We start from the raw sequence: 27,696 nt of genomic DNA on the forward strand, positions 1-27,696 counted from the left end.
CATATAAACTGGCATTTTCTTAGCTATCATCATTTCTAACCAAAACATTAACTCTGATTTCTCTCCACAGATGCTGCCAGACCTACTGAGTTTTTCCAGCAATTTCATCAGCAATCCTTTTGGTTTTGAAAGATTGCAGATGCTGGAAATCAGAAACAAATACAGAAATTGCTGGCTAAACTCAGGTCTCGCAGCATCTGTGGAGAGAAAGCTTAATCAATTGACCTAATATTATAGGATACATAATTGCAATCAATGCTGGTAACAGCATCAAATTAGAAAAGTCATGGATAGAATCCACTTTTGGCTGCTTACAACAATACTAAGTGCCCTTTATGTACTGTACATGTTTACAATTTTGTAATCTTTTAGCAATCTTGCTAATAAGCATTAGAAATGAAGACTAAGGTCTGTTCTCTCACCTTTCATTGATGCTCTCAGCACGAAGTGTGTACACCCTGTCAATATGGGAAATGTGGAAAATAGGCTCATCACCAGATGGGTCTGTAGGCAACTTCACCAATACCTCATTCAGAAAAATAGGCTGAAAACATAACAGAAACAGAAAGGTAAATAACCATAGAAAAACTCCTATTTGTGGCAATCCTGTTCTTACATGGGTTAAATAATGTGTAATAAAATATTATCACATCACCTGACTCACTGGAACCTTCTAAATAGCAACATCTACAGTTTTAAAGTATTATATACCTGGAAGCCTTTTCACACAAGGTCCCACACGGCAGACAGTTCAGAAAAATTGAAATCCATCACACACGCAGGGAATGTGGTAAACTAGATCTAAAATTGGCTCAGTGACAGGAAAGTAAAGGTAATGGTCAATGGATGTTTTTGTGAATGGAAAGTGGTGTCATGTCCCATTCTACAGAGTTCAGTTTTGACATTCCTACTTGTGTGTGATATTTGTAAATGATTCCATTAAAATGTGGGAAGCATGAGGGAATTTGTAATGATGCACAAGTTGGAGAAGGTGAGGACTGCAGATCAGAGTCGAGAGTGTGGTGCTGGAAAAGTACAGCAGGTCAGGCAGCATCAGGAATTCCTGATGAAGGGCCTATGCCTGAAATGTTGATTCTCCTGCTCCTCCAATGCTGCCTGACCCACTGTGGTTTTTCAGCACTACATTTATGACACAAAAGTTGCTGAGGTAGTTGATAGTGAAGAGGATGGCTATCATTTGGAAAAATGGCAAATGGAATTCAACCCAGTTGTGAAGGACAATTAAAGCAAGGGAATACCCAATAAACAGAAGAGCAATGAGAGGGACAGAGAAGATGACAGACCTTAGAATGCACATCAACAGATCCAGGAGGGTGGCAGGATAGGTAGAGCTGAAAAATGAGTTGCTGGAAAAGCGCAGCAGGTCGGGCAGCATCCAAGGAGCAGGAGAATCAACGTTTCGGGCATAGGTAGATAAGAATGCAGATTAGGTAAACAGGATGTTTCCCCTTTATAGAGTTAGGTATTGACTCTATGAATAGAAGGGTTCAAGGGGACGTGAGGAAAAGCTTTTCACCCAGAGGGTGGTGAGCATCTGAATTTGTGTTGCACAGGGAAACCCTAAGCTCCTTTAAAAGGAGCCTAGATCCACACCTGAAGCGCTGTAAACTGCAAAGACTGAAGGACCAAGTACTGGAAAGTGGGACCAGAATGGGCAGACGGACAGGACAGTGGAAGAACACAGCAAGTCAGGCAGCATCAGGGGGTGGAGATGTAGGTGTTTCGGATGTAACCCTTTTTCAGGACTGTAAGGGGAGCTGCAGATGTTGGGGGATGGGGAGCAAGGTGGTGAGGCAGGGGTAGGGGCACACAGGTATTGGGTATGATCTAGTTGGTCAATGTGAGGAATTATCTGGTTGGTAGCTGGAAGGGAGGGTCAATCAGAGGAATAGAAGGGAGGGGCTGGGAAGGGAAGTTATTTGAAATTGGAGAATTCAACATTGAGTCCTCCAGGCTGTCAGCTGCCCAGGCAGAGGATGAGGTGTCGTTCCTCCAATTTGCGGTCTGATTCACTGTGGCAATGAAGGAGGCCAAGGTGCCACTATTTTATGAAGCAAGTGCATAAATGATGGGTTGAATGGCCTCTTTCCGTGCTGTAACTTCTCTATGGCGATATGGAAGTGTAGGGATTGGCCACAGTTGCAAGAAACACCCAAAATGGACATGAAGCCAATAAAGTGGCTGCCATGTCCACTTATCTGTGGTATTTGGACTTCCAGACCTCTTTCATATGCCACTGGTGGTTTTCGTGCTCAGCAGGTCTCCTGTTACCACCATGAGCTAGTGTCAGACTGAGCCATTTGGGTGGTGGTGGTTGAGAAGGGGAGAGGAGGAGCGGGGCCGGGGGCAGGAGTTCAAGTGTTGCTCCTTCCTTTTGGTGATCCTGCTCAGGTGAGAAGCTTCAGCTTTGTGAGTAAATTCCACTTTAACTGTCTCTTGTTTGGCTGCTCAACACCAGGCACACAAGGATTCGGATATTGAAAGAGTTTGTGTGACAGCTGAGGTGGGTCATCACAATGTTCAATTATTGCCTACATGATTATCAAGTTGAGAAATCAGTAGCTGGCAATTCAAAATTACCAATGAATTGTATCGTATCTTTGAGCAAATTACTCAAGGTGTTTCTACTCTCCTTTCCATTCTCCAAGGACTTGCGCTAAATTTGCATCCGAAACTGTTGCTAAATCAGAAATTTGCTTGTTTCTTATCTAATTTCTGCAACTAGTTCCCTGTTTACTAGGGCTCTTTAACCTTAAACTGTACATTCTTACGTCACATCCAGTGGTAGTTTTTGCAGTACATCCTGCATTTAGTTTAGAGGACACTCATTCTCCCGATGTGAAGTGTTCTCTACCCTAGTGTTAGTACAGTTTTTTTGTCAAGAGCTGGAAACTGAAAAGATTTGGAAGACAATCTCTGTAACATCCTTAACATCCACACACACTTTATATCAGAGCCTGCAGGTAAACAGAACCTTAATAATGTTCCTCTCATTAGTCACTGATGTTGAGAACGGCAAATATCTGTCACAGCCAAAGCTGAGATTAGATGACTCAGCACAAAGTAGGAATCAAATCTTGGGTCTTACTGGTTTTGTGTCACTCAGCACAGCACTTCAGGGTGCTCTAATCTGGTAAATCAACATTGCAGGTTTCACTTCATTTTGTTTGCAAGAAACGTGACAGCTCCAATGAACTGTTAAATTTTACTCACAGTTTTGTACATTTTATACTGTAGATTCGACTTGGGGCTGAAGACCTTGTCGGTTCCTGAGGAACCTAGTGGTTTGATGATCTGTGTCAGTAGCAGGAAATCATTGAAGAGAAAGCCATAAAGCTCCTTGTTGCTTTTGGCTTTATAAAGTTTACCACTGTGGAGGAATTTTCGAGGACCCAAGCAATTTGTGACGGAGTTAAAAACAAGTTGCTGAAGTGGAAGAAAAGGAAATAGCAGTAATTATCTTTAAAAGAAAAGGATGTAACTGCAGTGGGACATTGAACACTCAAACTCAGAAACAAGAGCCCATTTGTTGAAACCCTCCTCCCCTTTCAGACCCTGATGCGTCATGTGCAATAAGATGGGACAGATCTGGAAATTCATTACACGTCATTGTTCTTTTCTTTAGGAACATAGAACATTTAGCTCCTTCAGACTGAACTACTCTATTGAAATGCAGTGAGGTGATGGCTGGTCTGTGATCTATCCCCACAACCCTAATATGAGCAAGGAGTGGGCAAGATGAGCACCTAGTGAGAGTTGTCGGCTGCACTGAGCAGAGCAGGCAAGGTGAGGACTCTCCGAGAAGCAGACAGACTGATGGTGGAGAGTTTCCCATGTAACCACAGAAAGTTCAACACCTGTCCTTTCACCCCCTCCCTGCTCACCGTCCAAGGGCCAAAACAGTCTTTCCAGGTGAAGCAGCATTTCACCTGTAGCTCCTCGAATTTTGTGTATTGTATTCGCTGCATCCAATGTGGCCTACTCTACCCTGGAGAAACTAAACGCAGACTGAGTGACCACTTTGCAGAATACCTCCGCTCACGTAGCTGGTCATTTCAACACAGCGTCCTGTTTGGATGCCCATGTCTGTCCTCGGCCTGCTGCAGTGTTCCAGTGAAATACAGCACAAACTGGAGGCCCAACACCTCATCCTCAGACTAGACATTTTACAGCCGTCTGGAATTAATACGGAGTTCAACAGCTTTAAATAGTTTCTTCCCTTTCTTTTAGCTTGTTATCATGACTTCCCTCTCACCATCCCACTTACTATACTTTCAAGTCTGGCAGGAGACACATCAGTGTTCTGCCATTCTCACATTCTGATCACTTAAGATGAACCATCGACATCTTTTCTTTCACCGGCACCCCACATCCACAATCCTCATCCTCCTCCCCCACCCCCCCCACCACCACACCACACACAAAGTATAGCATAAATGCTGCCCCCACCACACTTCACTGTGATGAAGAGTCATCTAGATTTGAAATGTTAGCTTGCTCTCTCTGCATGGATGCTGTCTGACTCGCTGTGATCTTTAGCATTTGCTGTCTTCAGCACAGATTCCAGCATCTGTAATAATTTGTTCCCACAGCTCTCATTATTCCTACCTTCCATCATCTGCTGCTCAATTTTTAACTAACGAACTGTCTTCAATTCTAACTGGTTCAACTCTTGCTACCAGACTCTTTTGAGGAACCTTATTATCAAATACCTTCAAAACATCCACAAAATTAACACTCGTCAACATTTGCCTGTCCAATACTTCAGTCACTTTTTCAAAAATGTATTGTCATGTTGGTCAGACATAATCTACCATCTACAGCTTCAATTCATGAATTATTGACCTTGGATTTTGATCATAAGATTTGAACATTACACTTACTGCTGCTATGATTATAGGATCACAAATTTCCATTCATTCAGTGAAATGACACACTTTGGCTGCTTTTCGTACTCACCTCAGACAAACCTTCACATTGTACATGTGTCTGGATCCACTCCAGCCTGTCAGAATTTTCTTTCTCTCGCACACCTTCGTTCACCTGAGAACACAGCTCCTCAGCCTTTTCAAGAGCCTGTTTCAGGTGGCTAAAATCAGGATGATTTTCTGGGGTGTTTTCCAGAATCTAGGATATGTATTTGAAAAAAATAAAATCAAGTGAGCTAAGGGCCTTCAAAATCCCATTTCAGGAAATCTACTTTATTATTTTTGAAGAGATTACAGAATGTTAATATTTAAACACTAACTGATGAGACAGTTTCTACAGTTTCTGAACCAGAGTTACTAATAGTACTTTTTTTTTAATACAAACAGTCTTTCTGGCAGAAGGCAGAAAGCCTGAAGAATATTGCTTTAGAATGCTGAAGAGGCTGGTCCAAGTGAGCAGAAAAATTCACTGAGGGCTGAGGAAGACAAGGAACATGACACACAAATATTTAGGTTGACCTGTCCTTGAATTTTTACATTATTGTCAGAAACAATTATGGGCAGACAATCCCACCCTTCTCTCAGCAGCAATTTAAAGAAAATGGCATTATGTTTTAGTTTATTGTAAAGACAGTAGCCAGTAACAAAAGTACGTGTGCGTGCTTGTGCACACATGCATGTTTTATTTGACAAGTAATACTTAAAAGACTGTACAGGGAGCATGTCCATGACACACCAAGCTGTGTTACAATTTTAATTGGACAACATACGTATACACAAAAACATAGACTTACATTTTTTATTATTAATGGGTAGCGTGTAACTCTTTGCATTGGCTTCAGTAGGAAACTTGACAGTGGCATTCCTTTACATTGTGGGTCCATTGCTAGTCTCTGTCATAATATAAATAAGTCGAGTATCAATAATAACACCAGTGTTGAGAAACCACAATGTACATTGTACAGCATCTCATCATATCCTTCGGACATCCCAAATTGATTTACAATCGTCAAAATAAAACATTCCTACATTATAACAGTCACTATACTTCAGTGGCTCTAAATTACTCTGGGATACCCTGAGGTTATGGAGTCAGAGAGATGTAACAGCACGGAAATAGAACCTTCAGTCCAACTCGTCCACACCAACCAGATATCCTAACCAGATCTACTCCCATTTGCCAGCACTTGGCCCATATGCCTCCAAATCTTCGCTATTCATATACCCATTCAGATGCCGTTTAAATGCTGTAATTGTACCAGCCTCCACCACTTCCTTTGGCAGCTCATTTCATACATGTACCACCCTCTGTGTGAAAAAGTTGTCCCTTAGGTCCCTTTTATTTCTTTCCCCTCACCTTAAACTTATGCTCTCTAGTTCTGGATTCTCCCAACCTTGTCTATTTATCCTACCCATGCCCCTCATGGTTTTATAAACCTTTATAAGGTTACCCCTCAGCCTCCAGGGAAAACAGCCCCAGCCTGGTCGGCCTCTCCCTTTAGCTCAAATCATCCAACCCTGGCAACATCCTTGTAAATCTTTCCTGCATCCTTTCAAGTTTCACAACATCCTCTGAAAGGAGGGAGACCAGAATTGCGCACAATATTCCAAAGGTGGTCTAACCAATGTCCTGTACTCAATACTCTGACCAATAAAGGAAAGCATACCAAACGCCTTCTTCACTATCCTATCCATCTGTGACTCCACTTTCAAGAAACCATGAACCTGCAGTCAAAGGTCTTTTTGTTCAGCAACACTCCCCAGGACCTTATCTTTCAGTGTATAAGCTGAAAGGTGGAATATAACTGGAATCATTTTCTGCATTATGGTCAGTGCTATGTAGGTAAGGATGACAGAAATTGCATATATCATAAAAAACAAATTAATCAATAACTAGATAATCTTTTTTGACAGAAAGGGAGGAAATTTAGTCAGAATAACAGGAGCTAAGTTTCCAAGTCCACAGTAAAGGTGTTTTCAATCAGAGATAAGGGTGCTACTTACTTTAAAAAGCTTTGCTGAATTATTTTCTGAATAAAATCACAGGTTCACGTAAAAGCTAACTTGTAGTTCATTTTTGCTGTGCAATGGTAATACAATGAACTCTTACTTTGACAAATTCCTTGAATTCTGAAACTTCATCTGTTTTTTGTTGGATCAGTGCTGCTCCATTAAGCTGACAGCTGCAGAATCGGATATATGGCTGCATGTGAGGCAATTGCGCTGTTAATATGTCACCAATCATTTTCACAGGCATCCTCTCCCCTGACATCTTCTTTCTCACCCGTAATGCCCTGCAGCAAAGCATAAACACATTAATTAGCACTGATGCTCAATATGCAGACCAATGTAACATATTCATAATTTTACTCAATTTTTTAAATAAATAAACTAAAATTGTTTTTTAACTGTTATTCTGTTTACTGGATAAAATATTATCAGCTTAGAGAGAATCTATTTTTATCATTGTCCATAATATTTATGAGTGTGTTGATACTCTTGCGCATCAATGAAATGTTATTAAACTTTAAAAACAGTCTACTTAACCTGACTCAACATAATCAGTGAATTCAACATGGAACTTTTCAATTTCAAGGTCCAACCATTTGAATTAAATACAAATAGAGTTATAGACATGTACAGGACGGAAACAGACCCTTCGGTCCAACTCGTCTATGCCGACCAGATATCCTAACCTAATCTAGTCCCATTTGCCAGCACTTGGCCCATGTCCCTCTAAATTCTTCCTATTTATATACCCATTCAGATGCCTTTTAAATGTTGTAACTGTATCAGCCTCCACCACTTCCTCTGGCAGCTCACTCCATGCACATACCAGCCTCTGTGAAAAAGTTGCCCCTTCAGTCCCTTTTAAATTTTTTCTCCCTCACCCTAAACCTATGCCCTCTAGTTCCAGACTCCACCACCCCAGGGAAAAGACCTTTTCTATTTACCCCACCCATGCCCCTCATGATTTTAAAAACCTCTATAAGATCACCCCTCAGCTTCCAACACTCCAGGGAAAACAGCCCCAGCCTATTCAGCCTCTCCCTGTCACTCAAATCCTCCAAACCTGGCAACATCCTTGTAAACCTTTTCTGAACCCATTCAGGTTTCACAACATCCTTATGATAGGAAGGAGATCAGAATTGCACATTGCATTCCAAAGGTGGTCTCACCAATGTCCTGTACAGCCGAAACATGACCTTCCAACTCCTATACTCAATACTCTGACCAATAAAGGAAAGCACACCAAAAACCTTCTTCACTATCCTGTCTACCTGCAACTCTATTTTCAGGAAAGTATGATGCCTCACTCCAAGGTCTCTTTGTTCAGCAACACTCCCTAGGACATCATCATTAAGTCCTGCTCTTCTAAAAAGCAGCACCTTACATCTGTCTAAATTAAACTCCTCAGCCCATTGGCCCATCTGATCAAGATCCCATTGTACTCGGAGGTGACCTCTTTGTTGCGAACCACAATTAATTCGTTCAAAGCTAGCCATTACCCACCTGCACTCATACATTTTAGTATAGTTTCCCAATTAACTACAGCCAACTTGCTTCACAGTTTCGTTTGTTTATATTTAAGATGCCAGTTTCAGACAGAAATACATCGCTTTCAAACCTAATTTAAAATGGTATCATATTATGATATTTATCCCTAATGGCTCATTTGCAACATAATTATTCATCAAAACCAGGTTTAAAACTAGATGGGCCCTTAATTCTCATTGTGTTCACCCATATCAAGGGGACTGTAAAGATGGTAGTGAAGGAACTAGACACAGGAATTAACTGTCAGTATATGTACCTACTTCAACAATTTAATATTACACATGATGAGCTCTTTCCAGTTCACAAAAATCATGGCCACTTCCTTCTCCGTCAGCAAATCAGACTCTAGCAAAGGTTTCTGAAAGACCTAATGAAACAAGGTAGATTATCAACAACAGCAAAAAATGTATGAGTAAATGAAACTTTCATGATAAGTAAAGCAAGATAACAAAATCATTCAAAAGGCTGTAAGTAGAAGTTCACCCTATGGGTAGAACAGATTAAAGTAATGATTTTGCTTGTTGGTTGCAGATTGTAAAATTTTCCCAACGATTATTATTCACTTAGGAACGTGAGGTTCTGCAAAGATCGGCACATTTTTCTTTAAATTGGATTTATATGTGAATGATTTCAACAGATAACACAATATTAAAGCTTACAATCAAAACAGTTAAACTGTGATGAGCATGAACATTGGTAATTGTGAGGTGATGCACTTTGGTACAAACAAAAACATCACCTAACCTCAGAAAATTAAAAAAATTCTCTTGGGACATAGGAAAACAAACTATTAAAAGAACACTGTTGAATAGTAAGGTAATTAATATTGCTCAAGAAGCACCACAATTTATTTCGCGGCATATGGATTTCAAAAGTACAGAAACTGACATAAGTATAGAACATTTGGTTTTTTACAGGACCTTGGTCAGGTCTCAGTTTTATAGTACTGTGCAAAGTTCTGGTTTCCACACTTCAAAAAGAACGTAGAACCGCCAAAGATACTGTAACAGCTTCAACACTGAGGCAGTAATCTCGAGATCTCAAATGTGATTTTTGCCAAAAAATTCAATAAGTTTAGTAATTTAAGAGGTAATTCCAAAAATAGTTGCTGGATTATTTTAGAGACTCAACACTTTGTCTAACACGGACAGGGAAAAAAAAGCTGGTCCTCCAACTTGGTCTGGCCAATATGTAATTGTAGTATGTTTACAAAAAGGGCAACTCATAATGTCTCATATTCCCAAACTAGCTAATTATTACAATTAATTGTTATTTTGTAGGACGACCACCACCATCTTCTGAGCATTAATTAGACTGGGCAATAATTGCAACCTTGGCAACCCAAGAATTTTCTTTTTAAATCCCAGTCCTCAGCAGGTATTCAAACCAATATCGTTTTAATAACTTTATTGTACTTTGGATGTCAGAAGTCAGAAATAAAAACAAAGTGCTGGACGAAGGTCTGGCAGCATCTGTGGAGAGAGAAGCAGACTAAGTTGGAGACCGCCAGGGAATTGAGAAGAGCAGGCAATCTGGCTAATCTTTTGCCCATTCAAGGGGCAGTACAAAAAAAACCTGCTACCCCAGGTAATTCCAGCAAACATAGCAGAGAGTGGGTGATTGAATTTAGGATTGGCTGAGCTATTAGCGCAGTCTGAAAATGAAGAGATCCATCATGCTCACAAGACAACTTCATCTTACCTCAGTGACGAGCTGCAGGTCACTCACATAGTTTTCTTCTGTGACAATCAGCTCATGGATATAGCCCTGTCGCTTCCGCTCTGAAGGAGTTAGCATGTCCAATAAATGTAAGTCAGCACACCCTACACAGAAAAAAGGAAAATTAAATAATTTCCATCATACAAAATTCTAACACACACTGTTTGACGGGGAGCTGTGCCATGGAATAACAATGGTTAAGAAGAATACATAGGTCAATTTGATTTACATTCAAGAGTAAATTTTCAAAATTCTACATTTTCGACATTGCAATGTTTGCATTGAGAGTTAATAGGAAATACCAGTGCACAAAGATCAAGTTCAAAAAGAAATTGTCATTGGTTTCACTGTTATTTATATTGCACATCATAGAGTCCTAGAGATGTACAGCATTAAAACAGACCCTTCGGTCCAACCCTTCCATGCCATCCAGATATCCAACCCAATCTAGTCCCACCTGCCAGCACCTGCCCATGTCCCTCCAAACCCTTCCTATTCATATGCTCATCCAAATGCCTTTTAAATATTGTACCAACCTCTACCACTTCCTCTGGTAGCCCATTCCATACACGTACCACCTCCTGTGTGAAAACGCTGTCCCTTAGGTCTCTTCGATATCTTTCCCCTCTCACCCTAAACCTATGCCCTGTAGTTCTGGACTCCCTGACCCCAGGGAAAAGACCTTTTCTATTTATCCTATCCAGACCCCTCATAATTTTGTAAACCTCTATAAGGTCACCCCTCAGCCTCCGACACTCCAGGGAAAACAGCCCCAGTCTGTTCAGCCTCTCCCTGTAGCTCAGATCCTCCAACCCTGGCAACATCCTTCCCTTTCAAGTTTCACTACATCTTTCCGATAGGAAGGAGACCAGAATTGCACGCAATATTCCAAAAGTGGCCTAACCAATGTCCTGTACAGCTGTAACATGACCTCCCAACTCCTGTACTCAATACTCTGACCAATAAAGGAAAGCATACCAAACGCCTTCTTCACTATCCTATCTACCTGCGACTCCACTTTCAAGGAGCTAGGAACCTGCACTCCACGGTCTCTGTTCAGCAACAGTCCCCAGGACCTTACCATTAAGTGTATAAGTCCTGCTAAGATTTGCTTTCCCAAATGCAGCATCTCACATTTATCTGAATTAAACTCCATCTGCCACTTCTCAACCCATTGGCCCATCTGATCAAGATCCTTTTGTAATCTGAGGTAACCTTCTTCACTATTCACTACACCTCCAATTTTGGTGTCATCTGCAAACTTACTAACTGTACCTCTTATGCTCGCATTCAAATCATTTATGTAAATGACAAAAAGTAGAGGACCCAGCACTGATCCTTGTGGCACACCACAGGCCTCCAGTCTGTAAAACAACCCTCCAACACCACTTTGTCTTTTACCTTTGAGCCAGTTTTGTATCCAAATGGCTAGTTCTCCCTGTATTCCATGAGATCTAACCTTGCTAATCAGTCTCCCATGGGGAACCTTATCGAACGCCTTACTGAAGTCCATATAGATCACATCTACTGCTCTGCCCTCATCAATCCCCTTTGTTACTTCTTCAAAAAACTCAATCAAGTTTGTGAGACATGATATCCCACACACAAAGCCATGTTGACTATCCCTAATCAGTCCTTGCCTTTCCAAATACATGGATCTCCTGTCCCTCAGGATTCCCTCCAACAACTTGCCCACCACCGACGTCAGGCTCACTGGTCGAGATTGAGAAAATGCGCCTCACACTAAATACCTGGAAACTGATTTCCAAACAGTTCCCACAGCACAATTAAGTCAACACAAGATTGAGAAAACTGAGGAGAGCATGGGTTGCTGGAAAAGCATTACAGATCAGGCAGCATCTGAGGAGCAGGAGAATAGACATTTCAGGCAAAAGCCCTTCATCAGGGATGAGACTTGTGAGCCAAAGGGGTGGAGAGATAAATGGGAGAGGTGTGGGGCTGGGGAGTAGTTGAGAGTGGTTCAGGTAGAAGAAGGTGAGGGTAATGGTGATAGGTCAGAGAAGGGGGTGAAGCTGATAGGTGGGAAAGAAGATGGACAGGTATGAAGGCGGTGCCAACTTGGAATGTTTGATCTGGGATAAGGTGGGTGGGTGGGGGGAGGGGGGGGCGGAGCGTGGGGAAATAAGGAAACTGGTGAAATCCACATTGATCCCATGCAGTTGGAGGGTCCCAAGGCAGAAGGTGAGGTGTTCTTCCTCCAAGCATCAGGTGGTTATGGTCTGGTGATGCAGGCACCCCAGGACCTGCATGTCCTTGGCACAGTGGAAGGGGGAGTTCAAGTGTTTGGCCACGGGGCAGGTGTCACTCGCACCAACCAACACCCCAGTGACTGAGCACGTTAACTTCCCCAAGGATATGCAGATCTTGAGCCACCTCCGTCGCCAAACAGTTACCAAGGGCCGCCTAGAGAAACAATGTCTCATTTTCTGCCTTGGGACCCTTCAAACACATGGGATCAATGTGGATTTCACCAGTTTCCTTACTTCCCCTCCACCTTTTCCCAGATCCAACCTTCCAACTCAGGACCCTTAACCTGTCCATCTTCCTACCCACCTATCCACTCCACCCTCCTCTCCAACCTATGAGCTTCACCCCACCTTCATCTGCATATCCCACTCTCAGCTCCCTTCCCCAAGCACCATCCCCTCCCATTTATCTCTCCACCCCCTTGGCTCACAAACCTCATTGAAACATCGATTTTCCTGCTCCTCGGATGCTGCCTGACTGGCTGTGCTTTTCCAGCACCACAATCGCGGTTCTAATCTCAAGCATCTGCAGTCCTCACTTTTACCTGAGAAAAATACCTGAGCCAACTTCCATATGTTGAGGACCCCCTCTTAGTGAAGACAGACATAGCTAATAAAGTTCAGCTCAGCCTCTACTGTGACACCTCAGCCTTCAGCTAACTGTGGATAGAGAGTAGACAATAGACAATAGACAATAGATGCAGGAGTAGGCCATTCTGCCCTTCGAGCCTGCACCGCCATTCAATATGATCATGGCTGATCATTCCTAATTAGTATCCTGTTCCAGCCTTATCTCCATACCCCTTGACTCCACTATCTTTAAGAGCTCTATCCAATTCTTTCTTAAAAGAATCCAGAGACTGGGCCTCCACTGCCCTCTGGGGCAGAGCATTCCACACAGCCACCACTCTCTGTGTGAAGTAGTTTCTCCTCATCTCTGTCCTAAATGGTCTACCCCGTATTTTTAAGTTGTGTCCTCTGGTTCGGCACTCCCCCATCAACGGAAATATGTTCCCTCCTGCCAGAGTGTCCAGTCCTTTCATAAGCCTATACGTTTCAATCAGATCCCCTCTCAGTCTTCTAAACTCAAGGGTATACAAGCCCAGTCGCTTCAGTCTTTCCGTGTAAGGCAATCCTGCCATTCCAGGAATTGACCTCGTGAACCTACGCTGCACTCCCTCAATAGCCAGAATGTCTTTCCTCAAATTTGGAGACCAGAACTGTACACAGTACTCCAGGTGTGGTCTCACCAGGGCCCTGTACAGCTGCAGAAGCACCTCTTTGCTTCTATACTCAATCCCTCTTGTTATGAAGGCCAGCATGCTATTAGCCTTCTTCACGACCTGCTGTACCTGCATGCTTGCCTTCATTGACTGGTGGACAAGAACACCCAGATCTCTCTGAACAGCCCCTTTACCTAATTTGATACCATTGAGGTAGTAATCTGCCTTCCTGTTCTTGCCACCAAAGTGGATAACCAGACATTTATCCACATTAAACTGCATCTGCCATGCATCTGCCCACTCACCTAACTTGTCCAGGTCACCCTGTAATCCCCTAACATTTATTTGATTGTAATCCCCTAACATTGTTTCAAAACCATGATTACAACATGGTTTATCAAGCAGCAGTGATCCCATGCTTGTTCACACTTCAAAGACTTGAACAACCTAAAGCAGGCACCTCAAAGTTCTAGAGATGTACCACCGATGGTGCAGGATGAAATCAAGTAGAAAGAATCATGGTCCACCAGTAGTCTCCTCTCCCAGGCCAACTCGAGCAGCAAAGCACAAGTCACTTAAAACCAACACCTCTCGGTAGGGCTGGTAGCTCATATGCCTGATACCAGAAACGTCAAACTGTTTGGAATTTGGTCAAGATAGGATCTCCTAAAATAACAGTGGAAACAATTTGGAAAGCAACCCTGTAAAGATCCAACATCCCTGTTGACGACAGGAGACTTTGGCTTATAACTGATCAAAACAGGGGAACTAAACGCATCATGAGGCTTCATCGGATTACTGCAGAGGTGAAGTGTTGGAGAAAATGCACAAATTATTCTTTATCCTGGCCCTTTTCACAGCATCTGTTTCCTATGTGTCAGAGTCTGCAGCTCATGCATCAAGCTTATCAACTCGCTCAGAGCACAACTAACTGGAGTGGAACCAAGTCAGCTTTGGGGAGAAAAGGATTGTTAAGCAGTAGCAAAGGTCACAACCCTTTCATTCTGATGGTCAGAATTTTAATCCTTCCTTAAAGCAGATGCCTTTTAAATGTGATAATTGTACCAGCCTCACCACTTCCTCTGGCAGCTCATTTCATTCATGCACCACCCTCTATTTGAAAAAAATTCCCGTTTGATCTCTTTTAAATCTTTCCCCTCTCTAAAGTTAGTACAATAAAAACATTTTTTTAAAAATCCTGAAGGGTTTAGAGGGAAATAGGCCAAGTGCTGGCAAATGGGACTAGATTAATCTAGGATGATCTGGTCAGCATGGATGAGTTGGACCAAAGGGTCTGTTTCCATGCTGTACATTTCTGACTGCAAGAATTCCAATTACGCTGTTTGAGAGCAACAAAGTGAGACATTGCTAGGTGTTGTCTGCATTTCTACAAAAGCAAACTGCATGCTTATGGAGATTATTGCCCAGGAGCAGTATGGGGATGAGGAAGACAAGTGTTCTGGCTTGAAAGAAAAGGTTTTGCTGGATTGCTGAGCACAAGTCTCCTGTCTTGATGTTTGCAGTTCTGTTAAAAAGGCTGGCATCTTAAACCTGCAACAGCGAAAGTTTTGGCTTAAAATATACATTAAGGAACATGAGTAAAATTCTGACCATTAGAATGAAAGGGTTGTGACCGTTTCTACTTCTTTACAATCCTTTTCTCCTTGGGTAATCCCCAAAGCTGACATGGTTCCATTCCACTTCACTGTGCTCCAAGTGAGCTGATAAGCTCGATACATGAGCTGCAGACTCTGACACACAGAAAACAGGCAATGCGTAAAAGGGTTAGGATAAAGAATAGATTGTGCACTTTCTCCAATACTTCACCTCTGCAGTAACCTGATGAAGCCCCAATGTGTTCAGCTTCCTCTTTTTGATCAGTCACATGCTCATGAACTCAAACCTCTACAAGGTCACCTCTCAGCCTCTGACGCTCATTGGAAAAAAGCCCGAACCTCTTCAGCCTCTCCCTATAGCTCAAACCCTCCAACCCCGGCAACATTCTTGTAAATCTGTTTTGAACCCTTTCAAGTTTCACAACATCTTTGTCCTGTTGTAATCTGAGAATCTTCTTCACTGGCCACTGCCATTCCTGAGATTGTGGCGTTGATGATCCGGTGTGTTTTCTTTATTTCTGTGTTTTTAATGATTACAAAGGTGTCATCCACATATCTGACCCAGAGTTTGGGTGGAACTTGCGGTAAGATATGTGGATGACACCTTTGTAATAATTTTTAAAAAAACAGAAATAGAGAACACACACCGGATCATCAACGCCACACTCACAGGAATCTGATTCACTAGAGAGGAAGAAAAGGACAACCAACTCCCATTCCTAGACGTGATGGTACAGAGAACACCAAACGGAGAATTCACCACAAGGGTATACAGGAAAGTCACACTCACAGACCAAGTCCTGAACTACGAAAGCAACCACCCCAACACACAAAAGAAGTTGCATCAAGACACTGTTCAAAAGGGCCACGACACACTGCAGTACACCAGAACTGCAAAAAGAAGAAGAGGAACACCTATACAATGTATTCGCCAAAAACGGATACCTGCGCAATTTCATCAACAGATGCCTAAGGGAAAGACGACGGAATGAGGACATGCCGCAACCCAAAGAGCTAGCCACACTACCATACATCAAGAGCATTTCCGAACTGACAGCCAGACTACTGCGACCACTAGGACTCATGACAGCACACAAATCAAACAGCTACTCTCAGACAACAACTCACCAGAACGAAGGACCCGATACCCAGCATGAGCAAAACCAATGTAGTGTACAACATCCCATGCAAGGACTGCACAAAACACTACATAGGACAAACAGGAAAACAGCTAACGATCCGCATCCATGAACATCAACTAGCACATGAAATGACATGACCAGCTATCCTTAGTAGCCACACACGCAGATGACAAGCAACATGAATTCGACTGGAACAACACTTCTATTATAGGACAAGCCAAACAGAGAACAGCCAGGAAATTCCTAGAGGCATAGCACTCATCCACAGACTCTATCAACAAACACATCGACCTGGACCCAATATACCGGCCACTACAGCGGACAGCTCGAACTGACAACCGGAAGCGGCAGAGACAGGCCACTATAAATGCCGGAGGAAACAGCACAGAAGCACTTCACAGGAGGCTCCCAAGCAATGAGGATGTCACCTAGACAGGGGACGAAACGTTTGCAAGACAAATTCCCAGCTCAGCGAACAGAACCACAACAACGAGCACCCGAGCTACAAATCTTCTCACAGACTTTGAACACTGTAAATGGCAGGGTCCATTTTAGGTTCATGGATATACAGAGGGATCTTGGGGTCCAAGTCGATAGTTCCCTGAAAATGGTAAAACAGGTGGATAAAGTGGTAATGAAGGCATACAACATGCTTGCCTTCATTGGTCAGGGCACGGAGTCTAGAAATTAGCAAGTCATGCTGCAGGTGCAGAAGACTTTAGTCAGGCCACATTTGGAGTACTGTGCACAGTTCTGGTCACCGCACTATAGGAACGATGTGGAGGCTTGAGACAATGCTCAAGAAGTACACCTGAATGTTGCCTTAGATTGGAGTGCATTCATTATAAGAGGACAGCCAAACTTGGATTGTTTTCGGTAGAGCATCAGAGGCTGAGGGGGATCTTGGCATAAGAATACAAAACTATGAGGGGTGTGGATAGTTGGAGATTCTTTCCCAGGCCAGAAAAGTCAAACACTAGAGGGCATGATACCGAGAACAGTCTGCCAGGGGAGAAGGCAGAAGCAGATATGATAGCAACGTTTGAGAGGCATTGAGGCAGACACATGAACAGGCAGGGAATGGAGGGGTATGGACCACATGCAGACAGATGGGATTAGTTTAGAACAACAATATCGTTGGCACAGACATGGTGGACCAAAACTGAAAATGTGTTGCTGGAAAAGCGCAGCAGGTCAGGCAGCATCCAAGGAACAGGAGAATCAACGTTTCGGGCATAAGCCCTTCTTCCGTTTCGGGCATAAGCCCTTCTTCAGGAAGAAGGGCTTATGTCTGAAACATCGATTCTCCTGCTCCTTGGATGTTGCCTGACCTGCTGCGCTTTTCCAGCAACACATTTTCAGCTCTGATCTCCAGCATCTGCAGTCCTCACTTTCTCCATGGTGGACCAAAAGACCTGTTCCTGTGCTGTACTGTTTTATGTCTTCAGGCTGTTAGAACTGAAAAGAAGCTTTACGTCGCTTCGGCAGTCCAAAGGGTTAGAAAGGATTATTTCATAGAATAGAGAGTGAATATTAATCCCAGTGAAGTACTGTCAAATTATTTTATTCGCTCTCATGCAATAGATGTCTGTTCTTTTATTAAAAAATCAACAGCTTGTTGTGAATATGTTCAGCAACTAGCCATTGTAAGAAAATTGCAAAACTAATCCATCACGCTTGGTTTCACTCTAGAATCTGACTTGACCAGAATTGCCATCAACTGGGATTATAAAGTGAGGACTCTGGTGGATCTAAAATAACATTGCATTTAAGAGAGATCTGAGAACCTTTGAGGGTGTGAGACTTTGTAAATATTGGTCATAAAACTGGGGTTATACAGTTTATTACATGGATTCAGAATTTCAAAATGGCTTTGTTCATTGCCAAGACTTTTCCAGGACTACAAAACGCAACAGTGGATTATTTCAAATCTTTGACTAAGGTGACGCAGAATCAATAGATAAATTGGAAGAGAATCAAAAGCAAGATTCTGAAAAGATGAGATGCTTAGTGATCACTCAGGAAAGGACGAATATCTGAAAACAAATGGACGTTGGAGATCTCAAACAAAAACTAAAATTGCTAGAGAAAGTCAGCAGGTCTGGCAGCATCACTAGGTAGAAAGCAGTTAAATATTTTGAGTCCAGTGACACTTCGTCAGAACCTGAAAGTGATAGCAACCAAGATTCAATTAAATACAAGAAACTTCTGAGAGTGAAGAATAAGAAATGAGAAAATTTAATTTAGAGGAAAAAAGAAAGTAAGAGGAATTAATTGGAGGAAAATGAAAAGCAGAATGCAAAGGAAGGAAAAAGAATAGAAAGGGAAATGTAATTTTAAAAGCTTGAACACCAAAAGAAAAATGTAATCAGACGTTACTTGGCGAGAGAAAAGCTCAGATTAAAAGAAGAAACAAGTTGTGGCTCTGAATACGGTTTCTGAATCCAATGAGGGATTTAACTAGAAATCTGCATGTAAGTCCCCAAATTTACAGGAGGATGGAATCAAAAGACATTTCACTTAATTTGTAAAGACGGCTAAGAAAATGAAATGGCCAAACAATGATTGGATTTGAATGTTAGTGTTTTGACAGGTACAGGTAAGAATGTGTAGACCTGCTTATCAGAAGGAGAATTTGCAGACTAAGAACCTGCTAACAGAGCAGTAATCTTAGCTCTCAGGAGCAAGCTGAGAAGCAATCAATAAAAATGTTGCACTATAAGAAAAAAAATCACATGACTACAGCAGACAGGGGAAAAATAGATGCAGTTAGTGTAAAAGTCTGAGAATGAGAGAAATTGTAAGTATTCATAAATGGTATACTGAAAACCCGGAGATTTGGATGAATGGCAAAAATCAAAAGCAGCAGTTCTACCAGCTATCCATGACACATCACACACACATTCAGAAATGGCCACATGGGAATCAACAAGTAAACAGAAGGAATATAAAATCTGGGGTAGCAAAGATCCGAGTTTTTGGGAGCAAACAGAAGGATATCAAAATATTAAAGGCTAGAACCTAAAAGTGATATAAACAAAATAATTTGTTTCTTTTGCAGTAAGTCTGAATGCATTAAAACCAATTGCTCCAAGTTAAATGGGAGATCAGTTGTAGTAGTTGAAAAGCTAAATGGGTCCTCAGAAAAGAGTGCACCAGTTAAAGAAAACTTGTTAAAAACTAGCAGTAGGAGGAGGTAGAGAAGACGCCTTTATCACCCAGTAGGAAGGGAGAGGTGACTCAGGAAAAAAAAATTTCTTCAATGATTGATAAAGTGATTCAGACCAGCGGAAACTTTATTTCAGGATGAGAGATGTTCCCCAAATCTTCTCAAGGAGACAAACCAATGACGATATTGAGATACACTGGAACAGATCAGTCACTGATGCTAGCTGATGAACAATGTTTTCCAGCGGGGTTAATGATGATGATGTTAATTGGAGGTTACAAAACCCTCCCAATACATGGCATTGGATTAAAGAATGACATAGTACAGGAGAAGTTATTGCAAGAGTTGTACAACAAATCCCCACAGGTGGAATCGATTTTTTCTTGAGGAATGGATCTTGAGGTTCAAAAAAAAAATTTAGGCCGATGGAGCTATCAATAGAAGTAAAAGAAACTGACATGTTACAGGAAGATCATCCAGGATTGTTTCCTGACTGTCTTATGAGTAGTTCTCAAGTTCATTGAATTAGACAGGAAAAGGAGTCATCTACAGAAAGGGAGATGCCTTGAAAATTTGGTTATTGGACACAATTTTGGAAACTTAAAGAGAAAGAGTATGAATGAGGCTGGCATGCCGAGTTTATCTTCTTCAGCAAAAATACATCAAACAGATGCAAAATTGAGCTATATCAAACTCAAACTGAATCAGAACCAATATTGGAGTATTATTATTGGTCAGCATTACATAAAAAGGTGGGGACATTTAGTGGACATGTGTCAGGTAAGGGGAAACCCAATCAGCACCAACACTGACTTATCAAAAGTCATTTAACAGAATCGTAAGGGATTGTGAGAATACCCTGCCTAAAACCAAAATTAGGAATTAGTATCCTTTAAGAATTATGAGATGCTTCAATAAGATTTCCACATGCAATGCCATTCAGTGAAATTACTGCAAAAATGGTGGTGGGAAAATCAGCACTTTTTCCTCAAGATATGGATTACTTGAAAAAAATAAAAATCAATATTATATGTCACAATTTTTCAATGTAGCAAATATTCTTTGAATAAAACAAATTGTATCTTCGGTGATAAACTACCGTCTCAAGGAGCATAAGATGGAAACTTTAAAGAAAATGGTAGAAGAGGTGACCTTATAGAGGTTTATGAAATCAGGAGGAGTATAAATAAGGTGAATAAGGAGGGAGATTTCACGATTAGGGGGCATACTTTTAAAGTGAGAGGAGAAATATGGGAAAAAAAAATAACATTGGGGCAATTTTTTTTGTTGAACACAAAGTGATTCGTGTGTGGAATGAACTTCCAGAGGAAGTGATAGATGCAGGTCTGGTTATAAAGTTTAAAAGACATTTGGATATGTACTTGAATAGGAAGACTTGGAGGGATATAGGCCAAGTGCAGGCAGATGGGACGAGTTTAGTTTGGGATTATGGTCGGCATTGACAGGTTGGACCGAAGGGTCCATACGACTCTATGACTATGACTTTATGATTCGAGTTCATTGTCACAAACATCCCGATGATTTGGATAAAGAATTCCTTTGTTCCTGTTTACCTATATGTATGCTCCTAATGAGCCATATGATTCAGTCCTTTTGAACTAATGTGGACAGGAAGTGAGAGCACCCCTGAATTTAATAGAACAAAAGGATTATAAACTAAAGTTCACAGATGACACTTTTTGACCTCTGTTTCAGAATGATACCAACCCAAGCAAAAAAAAAAGCCACAGCAGTCAAGAGCTAAAAATGAGAAAAGTAAAATTGCAAACAAAAGCATTTGTATAGAATAAGTATTCTGAAAATAATTGTACTCAAACTAAATATAATTAGGACCAAAAACAACAACAAAGCTGGATAGAAAATGTAAATGTTTTAAAGTTACTTTTTTGGTTGAGGTGGGGGGGAGGGGGGGAAAGAGGGGAGAGAGATGGTGGAAAGAGGAGGTGACATGATTTGCATTTATCATAAATTGTTATTATTTGGAATATTGGATTTGAAAGTGACAGTAAAATCAATGTAAGGTTCAATTCTTGAAGCTGACTGCTTGATTTAACAGAGGTCAAAAAACTATTTTGGAAAGTGCACTAAGACAACCTTTATATGCTTGCTTAGAACTTAAGTCAAATAACTTAATCAGCCAGCTGGCAAGTTACTTGCTGAATGTTCACAAAACTGAGTTTTACGATACAGAAAGAGATTGTCAGGGGCCACCAATAGGTTGAGCTCTAAAGAAAAGTCATCCTGGTGGGGTAACAGTACTTAGTGTTCAGAAATCTCCACAGTGAGGGGGTTAACTTTATAGCAATCGCCAGGCAGAGAGAACTTATAGAAATCTACCAAACAGCAGAAATAAAAGTTCTGATCTATCAAACCACATGCCACACAGAGACCTGATTTATCTTGGATGACCATACACTGACCATTTTGCCATCTTCCAAATCATCCCTCTGCCTAATATTTAAAGGAAATTCAGGTGCTCATGGCATGATGTTGTCTTGTTTGTCCATTACAGCCATCATTTCCTGGTTCCTGAAATACCTTTTTTTTGCCTTGATCTTTAAATTGCTCCATTGCATTGACTCATTTGGCTTCTGTATACTTCAGCTTTGCATCATTTTCCAAAATTACTGATCCTCTGACGCTTAAATCTGTTCTGCCTTTGCCTCAAAATTTCTGTAGCACCTTCTGGTGGGTCAGGTCTTCTCTCCATGAAGAACCACTTTCATGAACCGATTTACCTTTTCAATCCACTCAATTTTCTTTCATTGTAGAAGCAACAATCACTGTTCGTATATTTGATTGTTCGATGATCTCCAAGAGCTTCTATCTAACAACACTAACTTGTATTTAAAGGCCCAGAGGACTGCTCTGGGCCACGAGAGGAAACATGCTAAATGAAAGACTTTGAGAAGTTTTGGGAGGGAATTCCAGAGTTAAGGCTTCACATAGCTGCCAACTGCACAGTGAAGAAAATTGGGAACGTACAAAAGGCCAGAATTGGAGGAGTGCAGGGGATTACAAAGATAGACAGGGTTGGAGTCTATGGAGGGATTTGAGAAACAGTGATTTTTGAAATCAATTTCAATGTGCCTTCACAAGTACACAAGACAAAAATAAATTGTGAGGTAATCCAGGCTGTCTGGCCAATTGCAAAGACAATGTCCAAACTTAAGTGCTCAAAGCTAAACAGAACAAAAAGCAAAGGCAAGTCATGGTTTGATGAAAGCTCATTGGAAAGAAAGTTCCAAATAGACTGAATAATCTCACTGTTGAAAGGTTGTTTTATTACTCCAGAATTGAAGAAGAGCATCTTCAGAAATGAAGGCAGGCTGCTTAGTGTACACAAACTGCATTGACAAGCATTTTTAAAATTATACATAGACCTGAATGATACACTGATTGCTCAATGCTGTAATTTGATTGGCTTTCTCTGGAATTATACTCCAAAGCTACCAATTTAATGACAGCAAACACCAAAGTCGGAGGCTACAATGTTAAGCATTTGTACATGCAAATTTAGTGATGCACTGAATTGCTTCTGCAACTGTTGGTGACGACCCATGCACTGGGGAAAGACTTTTTGTTTTGTGCACAGAACCTTGAAGAACAAAGTTGGCTGATGAGGATTTTTAAAGTCTGTTCATGGTTTCTGACTTGTGACATGATTAGGCTCCAGGAAGTGCACATTTGACCTGGGGGCGACAGTTAAGAAGCATAAATAGAAAGATAATTGAAGTGGGGTTGAAACAGTATGTGCTTTTTCTTAGGAGAAAGTGAGGACTGCAGATGCTGGAGATCAGAGCTGAAAATGTGTTGCTGGAAAAGCGCAGCAGGTCAGGCAGCATCCTGAAGAAGGGCTCATGCCCGAAACGTCGATTCTCCTGTTCCTTGGATGCTGCCTGACCTGCTGCGCTTTTCCAGCAACACATTTTCAGCGTGCTTTTTCTTAGACAGTTCACAACATTTAGAATTCATTCAAGGAGAACACAAGTATAACTCTCACCCAATGAAACAGTATTGTTTGGCGAACATTGAACAAATGTTAGTGTTGAAGCAAGCCTCTGAGGATTGCACAATGACTATTACTATGTGTTGCACAACTGGAAAGAACACAAGGTTGGTGACCAGAGGAGCAAGAGATTGTGGACTCAATAATGATCATTTCTGCTGTTGAAGTGGTCAGTAAAGGAAATCTCTGGGGATTCTGACAGCTTATTGTCATAACAGATATGGAAGGCATTATAAAGATGTGCATTGTGAATGATAAACATACTCAAGAACTTGAGATAGAATGTAGCTGTTGGTTGATGCAAATGTTGTGCCTAAATAATTGGATGGGCAGTGAAAGGTCCTGCAAGAGAAACATGAGGTAGACAGACTTCACTCACACTTGGCCTACATTTTAGCAGGAAGTAGTGAGAATGCTTATACCTACAAGGCACATCTTTGTCTTAACTTATTTAAAATGCCTTTTACCTGTTAACTAAAGTTTGAACTATGCTGATTTTAGTGGGCTTGTTACATTAAAAGTTTTAAATATCTCCAAATATTTAAAGATCAATCTCCAAGGAATCTCCTAAGGCAGCATCCTGAAGAAGGGCTCATGCCCGAAACGTCGATTCTCCTGTTCCTTGGATGCTGCCTGACCTGCTGCGCTTACTATTCATTTTAAGTAACTCTGGCCATTTAAAAAGAAATAACTCAGTTATCTGTAATCAATAATTATTGTTGCTCGATCGGTGGTCTAGTTTTTTGATTAGTTTAATTTACTCAGTTCCACTAAATAGGAAGGTCAGCAACTAGTATTCAGACAGACTACATGCCTCCTGTGCTGCAAGCTTTTAGTACTAGAAAGTGATCAAATGGTACCGATGTGGAGTTTAGCTTATAGTTACTTGGCAGATACTTAGAACTAGATTTCAAACAAGATGTAAAATTTTAGTCATGAACATTCACAAACCATTTGCTAACTATACTGATATTAGGTATAAATATCCCACCAGAAGAGAGGAAAGCTTGCAACTCTTATAGAACTGGTAAGCAACCCCTTGATGCAATCTATACCAAACTTACATCATGCAGTCATTGCATGTCTTTAATGTTAAATAATATATATACACTGAGTGAAATTAATTTTAAATTAGTATCAAGTATTTCACAGAACCATTATTACAATTGTTTGGTCTTTGAGTTTAAATCCATCCATGTTGAGGTTTGGTCATCTTAAATAATCAACTGTGATTTAAAACTCAAAAGAAAAAGGAAACAGATTTTTATGACAGAAAACAATATGTTGCTCCATTGCCAGCTATGATAAAATGTTCAGATACAATGTTAATGGACAGCGTCCATTTAAATGATGTCAGACTGCAGGAACTAAAAAGGACTTTTTGAAATTAGGCATGAAGTTCTTTAAGTTTAAACTTTGATACACTAAATCGTTGATACATTGAAACACTGAAAACATGCCCACTCTTCTTTCCTGTAGTGAGATAGTTTGGGTGCTGGTCAGAAGAGGGATCAAGATCATCCCAAGCCAGTGACTGGAAAGAGGATGCCATCATCATAAGCAATTTGCACTCCATTAAAAATCATAATATGTGCATTCAAGGTGTATTTAAGCCACATTCTTCAGATGGGAAATTCTTAAATTCAACCAGCACACCAAGAAAAAATTAGATAGTTTACATAGTTTCCTGGCAAGGCACAGTCATCAATGTCTCAACTGCAATGGTTTATGGATAATTACAGAACAGTATTGATAGTTGCATGGTCAAGTCTCTTGCAAACTAACTCAACACGATTGGTTCTATTTTTACTGAAAAGGTATATAGTACAATTTTCAAAAAAAATTAAAAAGATCTCATTATACTTCAAAATGCTTGAGAGGAGCAATTGCTCCACCTGACATATGGAGATTTTGGTAGTTATCAAAAGATGATTCAAATAATTACAAGGTATTATAATGGCATTGTTTTTTAAATTCAAATTCAACCCAAATTTCAGCCCAGAAAGAAAGTAAATCAAAACAAATTGCCTCTCTGAAGATTTAAATGATTTGAAAATTAAAAGACGAAATATTCCAGTTTAGATGGAAATTTAAAGTGCATAGATTTTCCAAGTACTAAAAAGATTAAAACAAATAGTCATTAACACAATTTTGATGTCTCTGGAACAATGCAGTACTGGTATTAGTTAAACATGATAAAGAAACAGACACATTAGTCAATTTCAAAATGGAGCTTTTAATTTTTTTACCTGTACATGTAGTTCAAGAATGCATGTGATAACCAGTTCTTAACACCGGTCATTCCATATATATTTATATATACTTTATATTTATAACAATGAAATACTTCCACAAACAAATGAAACCAAATTTGAGCCTCAGTTGTTTTGTGCACTACCCAAAAGCCTCATGAGAAACAAACACTACTTAGACTGCTTGTTTTAGGAAACAATGATGTTGCAGAGAATTAAAAAATCCTGAAACAATTGCTAATTTTAAAAGGGAACATAAGCTTTTAGCATGTATTTAACCTCATACTTACAGCACCTGATGGTGACATAAACTGAGCCACAGAACGTAATCGAATTTTATGTCTCATTTCTAAGTAAAAGCTCCATTGTTTGTTAATTTGTATAAATACAATGCACTAAAAGATTACAATTTGTAAACACTGTAGTTAATTGGATAGTATTTCTATACATTCTTTCTTGTCAAGAATTGTTTGTTCAAATGACCATTTTTCCATGTTGAAAAGCAGAAGCAAACTTAAATGAAGGGACTCCAACACAGAATATATTTGTTTTGCACTTGATGTTATGTCATTTTTAAGACATCATAGTCGTTATCTTGACATTTTATTTGAAATTGGCCGATGAAAGCTTAATACGCTGTGGAAGATTAATTGAGGATTATCACAACAACACTTGGATGGAACTGTATCAATAACCCCTTCAAGAAATACTTCGCCTTTCACACAATGGCTATGATTTGCATCATTTTTAATACTGGACACAGTGACATATTTATTAAATATAAACGGATGCTGAATTAAAAAATGTTTTTGAAGGAGGACATACTGAAGAGTTAATACCACATGCAGCATTCCTTGATAGTGGGTCATTTTGCAAGACAAAAGCATGCAGGCATTTAAAATTATTTTAAATGAAAAAAATTGGTTTGTCCTAATTTTAAAGGGTTGATTTAAAAAAAAAACTAGTGTTTTCCACAGGTGCAGAAATAAATTGGGGGCAGCAAAAGCCACAAAAGGACCCACTATCCTTTTAAAAATTTTTAATAAACTTAAACTAAAATTATCTAGGACTATACGCAACTAAAGTAAAATGAGGTAAAACTGCTCTGCAGTGTTCTTCTAGTCAGTAGCCAGTTGATGATCATGCAGAAGTCACATGATCAAGGCTGCATCTCCCATCATCCCTCTGGCAGTGATATGGGATAGTGGGTCTCTTTGAGGACTTTCAAGCCTGAGTGGGGGATGGGCAACATATGATCCTAGAAAAAGGAGGAAAACACAACACATAAGCAAACAAAACATGTGCAAATTCAAGCTAGGAAATGAGTCGGGCATGTACAGCATGATGCAAATGATAAAAACGTGCATGCTATAAAAAAGGATGGGAATGGAAAAAAAAAACTGCTTTACAGAAGGTCTTCAAAGAGACTATTAAATGCAGCAGCACAGCAGAATCACAGCAATGCTGCATGTTCCTTACTGACTAGATAATAAACTTTTATCAGCCACTTACATTGCTGGCTTGGGTCCATATCAGTTGTTAGCTTCACGTAGTTAGATGGGAAGAGACCAGTGACCCCATTGAGCTCCCCTTTCCACCAATCTGGATCGTCCTTATTGAGAACACCGATGATCTGTCCTTTGGCAAACGCAAGTTCATCATCATTCTGTGCAGTGTAGTCATACATACCAATCACCTGGAACACTTCAAACAGAAACAGAAATTGGTACATTCATAGAATCTTTGAAATTCCAACATTAAGTCTTTGAAA

At 40.5% G+C, this 27,696-nt stretch overlaps 1 protein-coding gene across 7 annotated transcripts in view; it reads right to left on the reverse strand.

Annotated features, from left to right (window-relative positions):
• itsn1 (intersectin 1 (SH3 domain protein)) overlaps window positions 1-27,696 on the reverse strand; it is a 203,961-nt gene that overhangs the window by 18,727 nt on the left and 157,538 nt on the right. For all 7 annotated transcript variants that reach the window (XM_072585590.1, XM_072585589.1, XM_072585594.1 and 4 more), the window contains 8 exons: window positions 27,438-27,629; window positions 10,209-10,330; window positions 8,768-8,874; window positions 7,060-7,243; window positions 5,744-5,842; window positions 4,981-5,148; window positions 3,235-3,447; window positions 423-544 (listed from right to left, as the gene is read on the reverse strand). In XM_072585590.1, coding sequence (XP_072441691.1) covers window positions 423-544; window positions 3,235-3,447; window positions 4,981-5,148; window positions 5,744-5,842; window positions 7,060-7,243; window positions 8,768-8,874; window positions 10,209-10,330; window positions 27,438-27,629 — 1,207 coding nt within the window. The remainder of the gene's footprint in view (window positions 1-422; window positions 545-3,234; window positions 3,448-4,980; window positions 5,149-5,743; window positions 5,843-7,059; window positions 7,244-8,767; window positions 8,875-10,208; window positions 10,331-27,437; window positions 27,630-27,696) is intronic.

This window comes from Chiloscyllium punctatum, chromosome 15, assembly GCF_047496795.1.
Source record: "Chiloscyllium punctatum isolate Juve2018m chromosome 15, sChiPun1.3, whole genome shotgun sequence".
Lineage (NCBI taxonomy): Eukaryota > Metazoa > Chordata > Chondrichthyes > Orectolobiformes > Hemiscylliidae > Chiloscyllium > Chiloscyllium punctatum.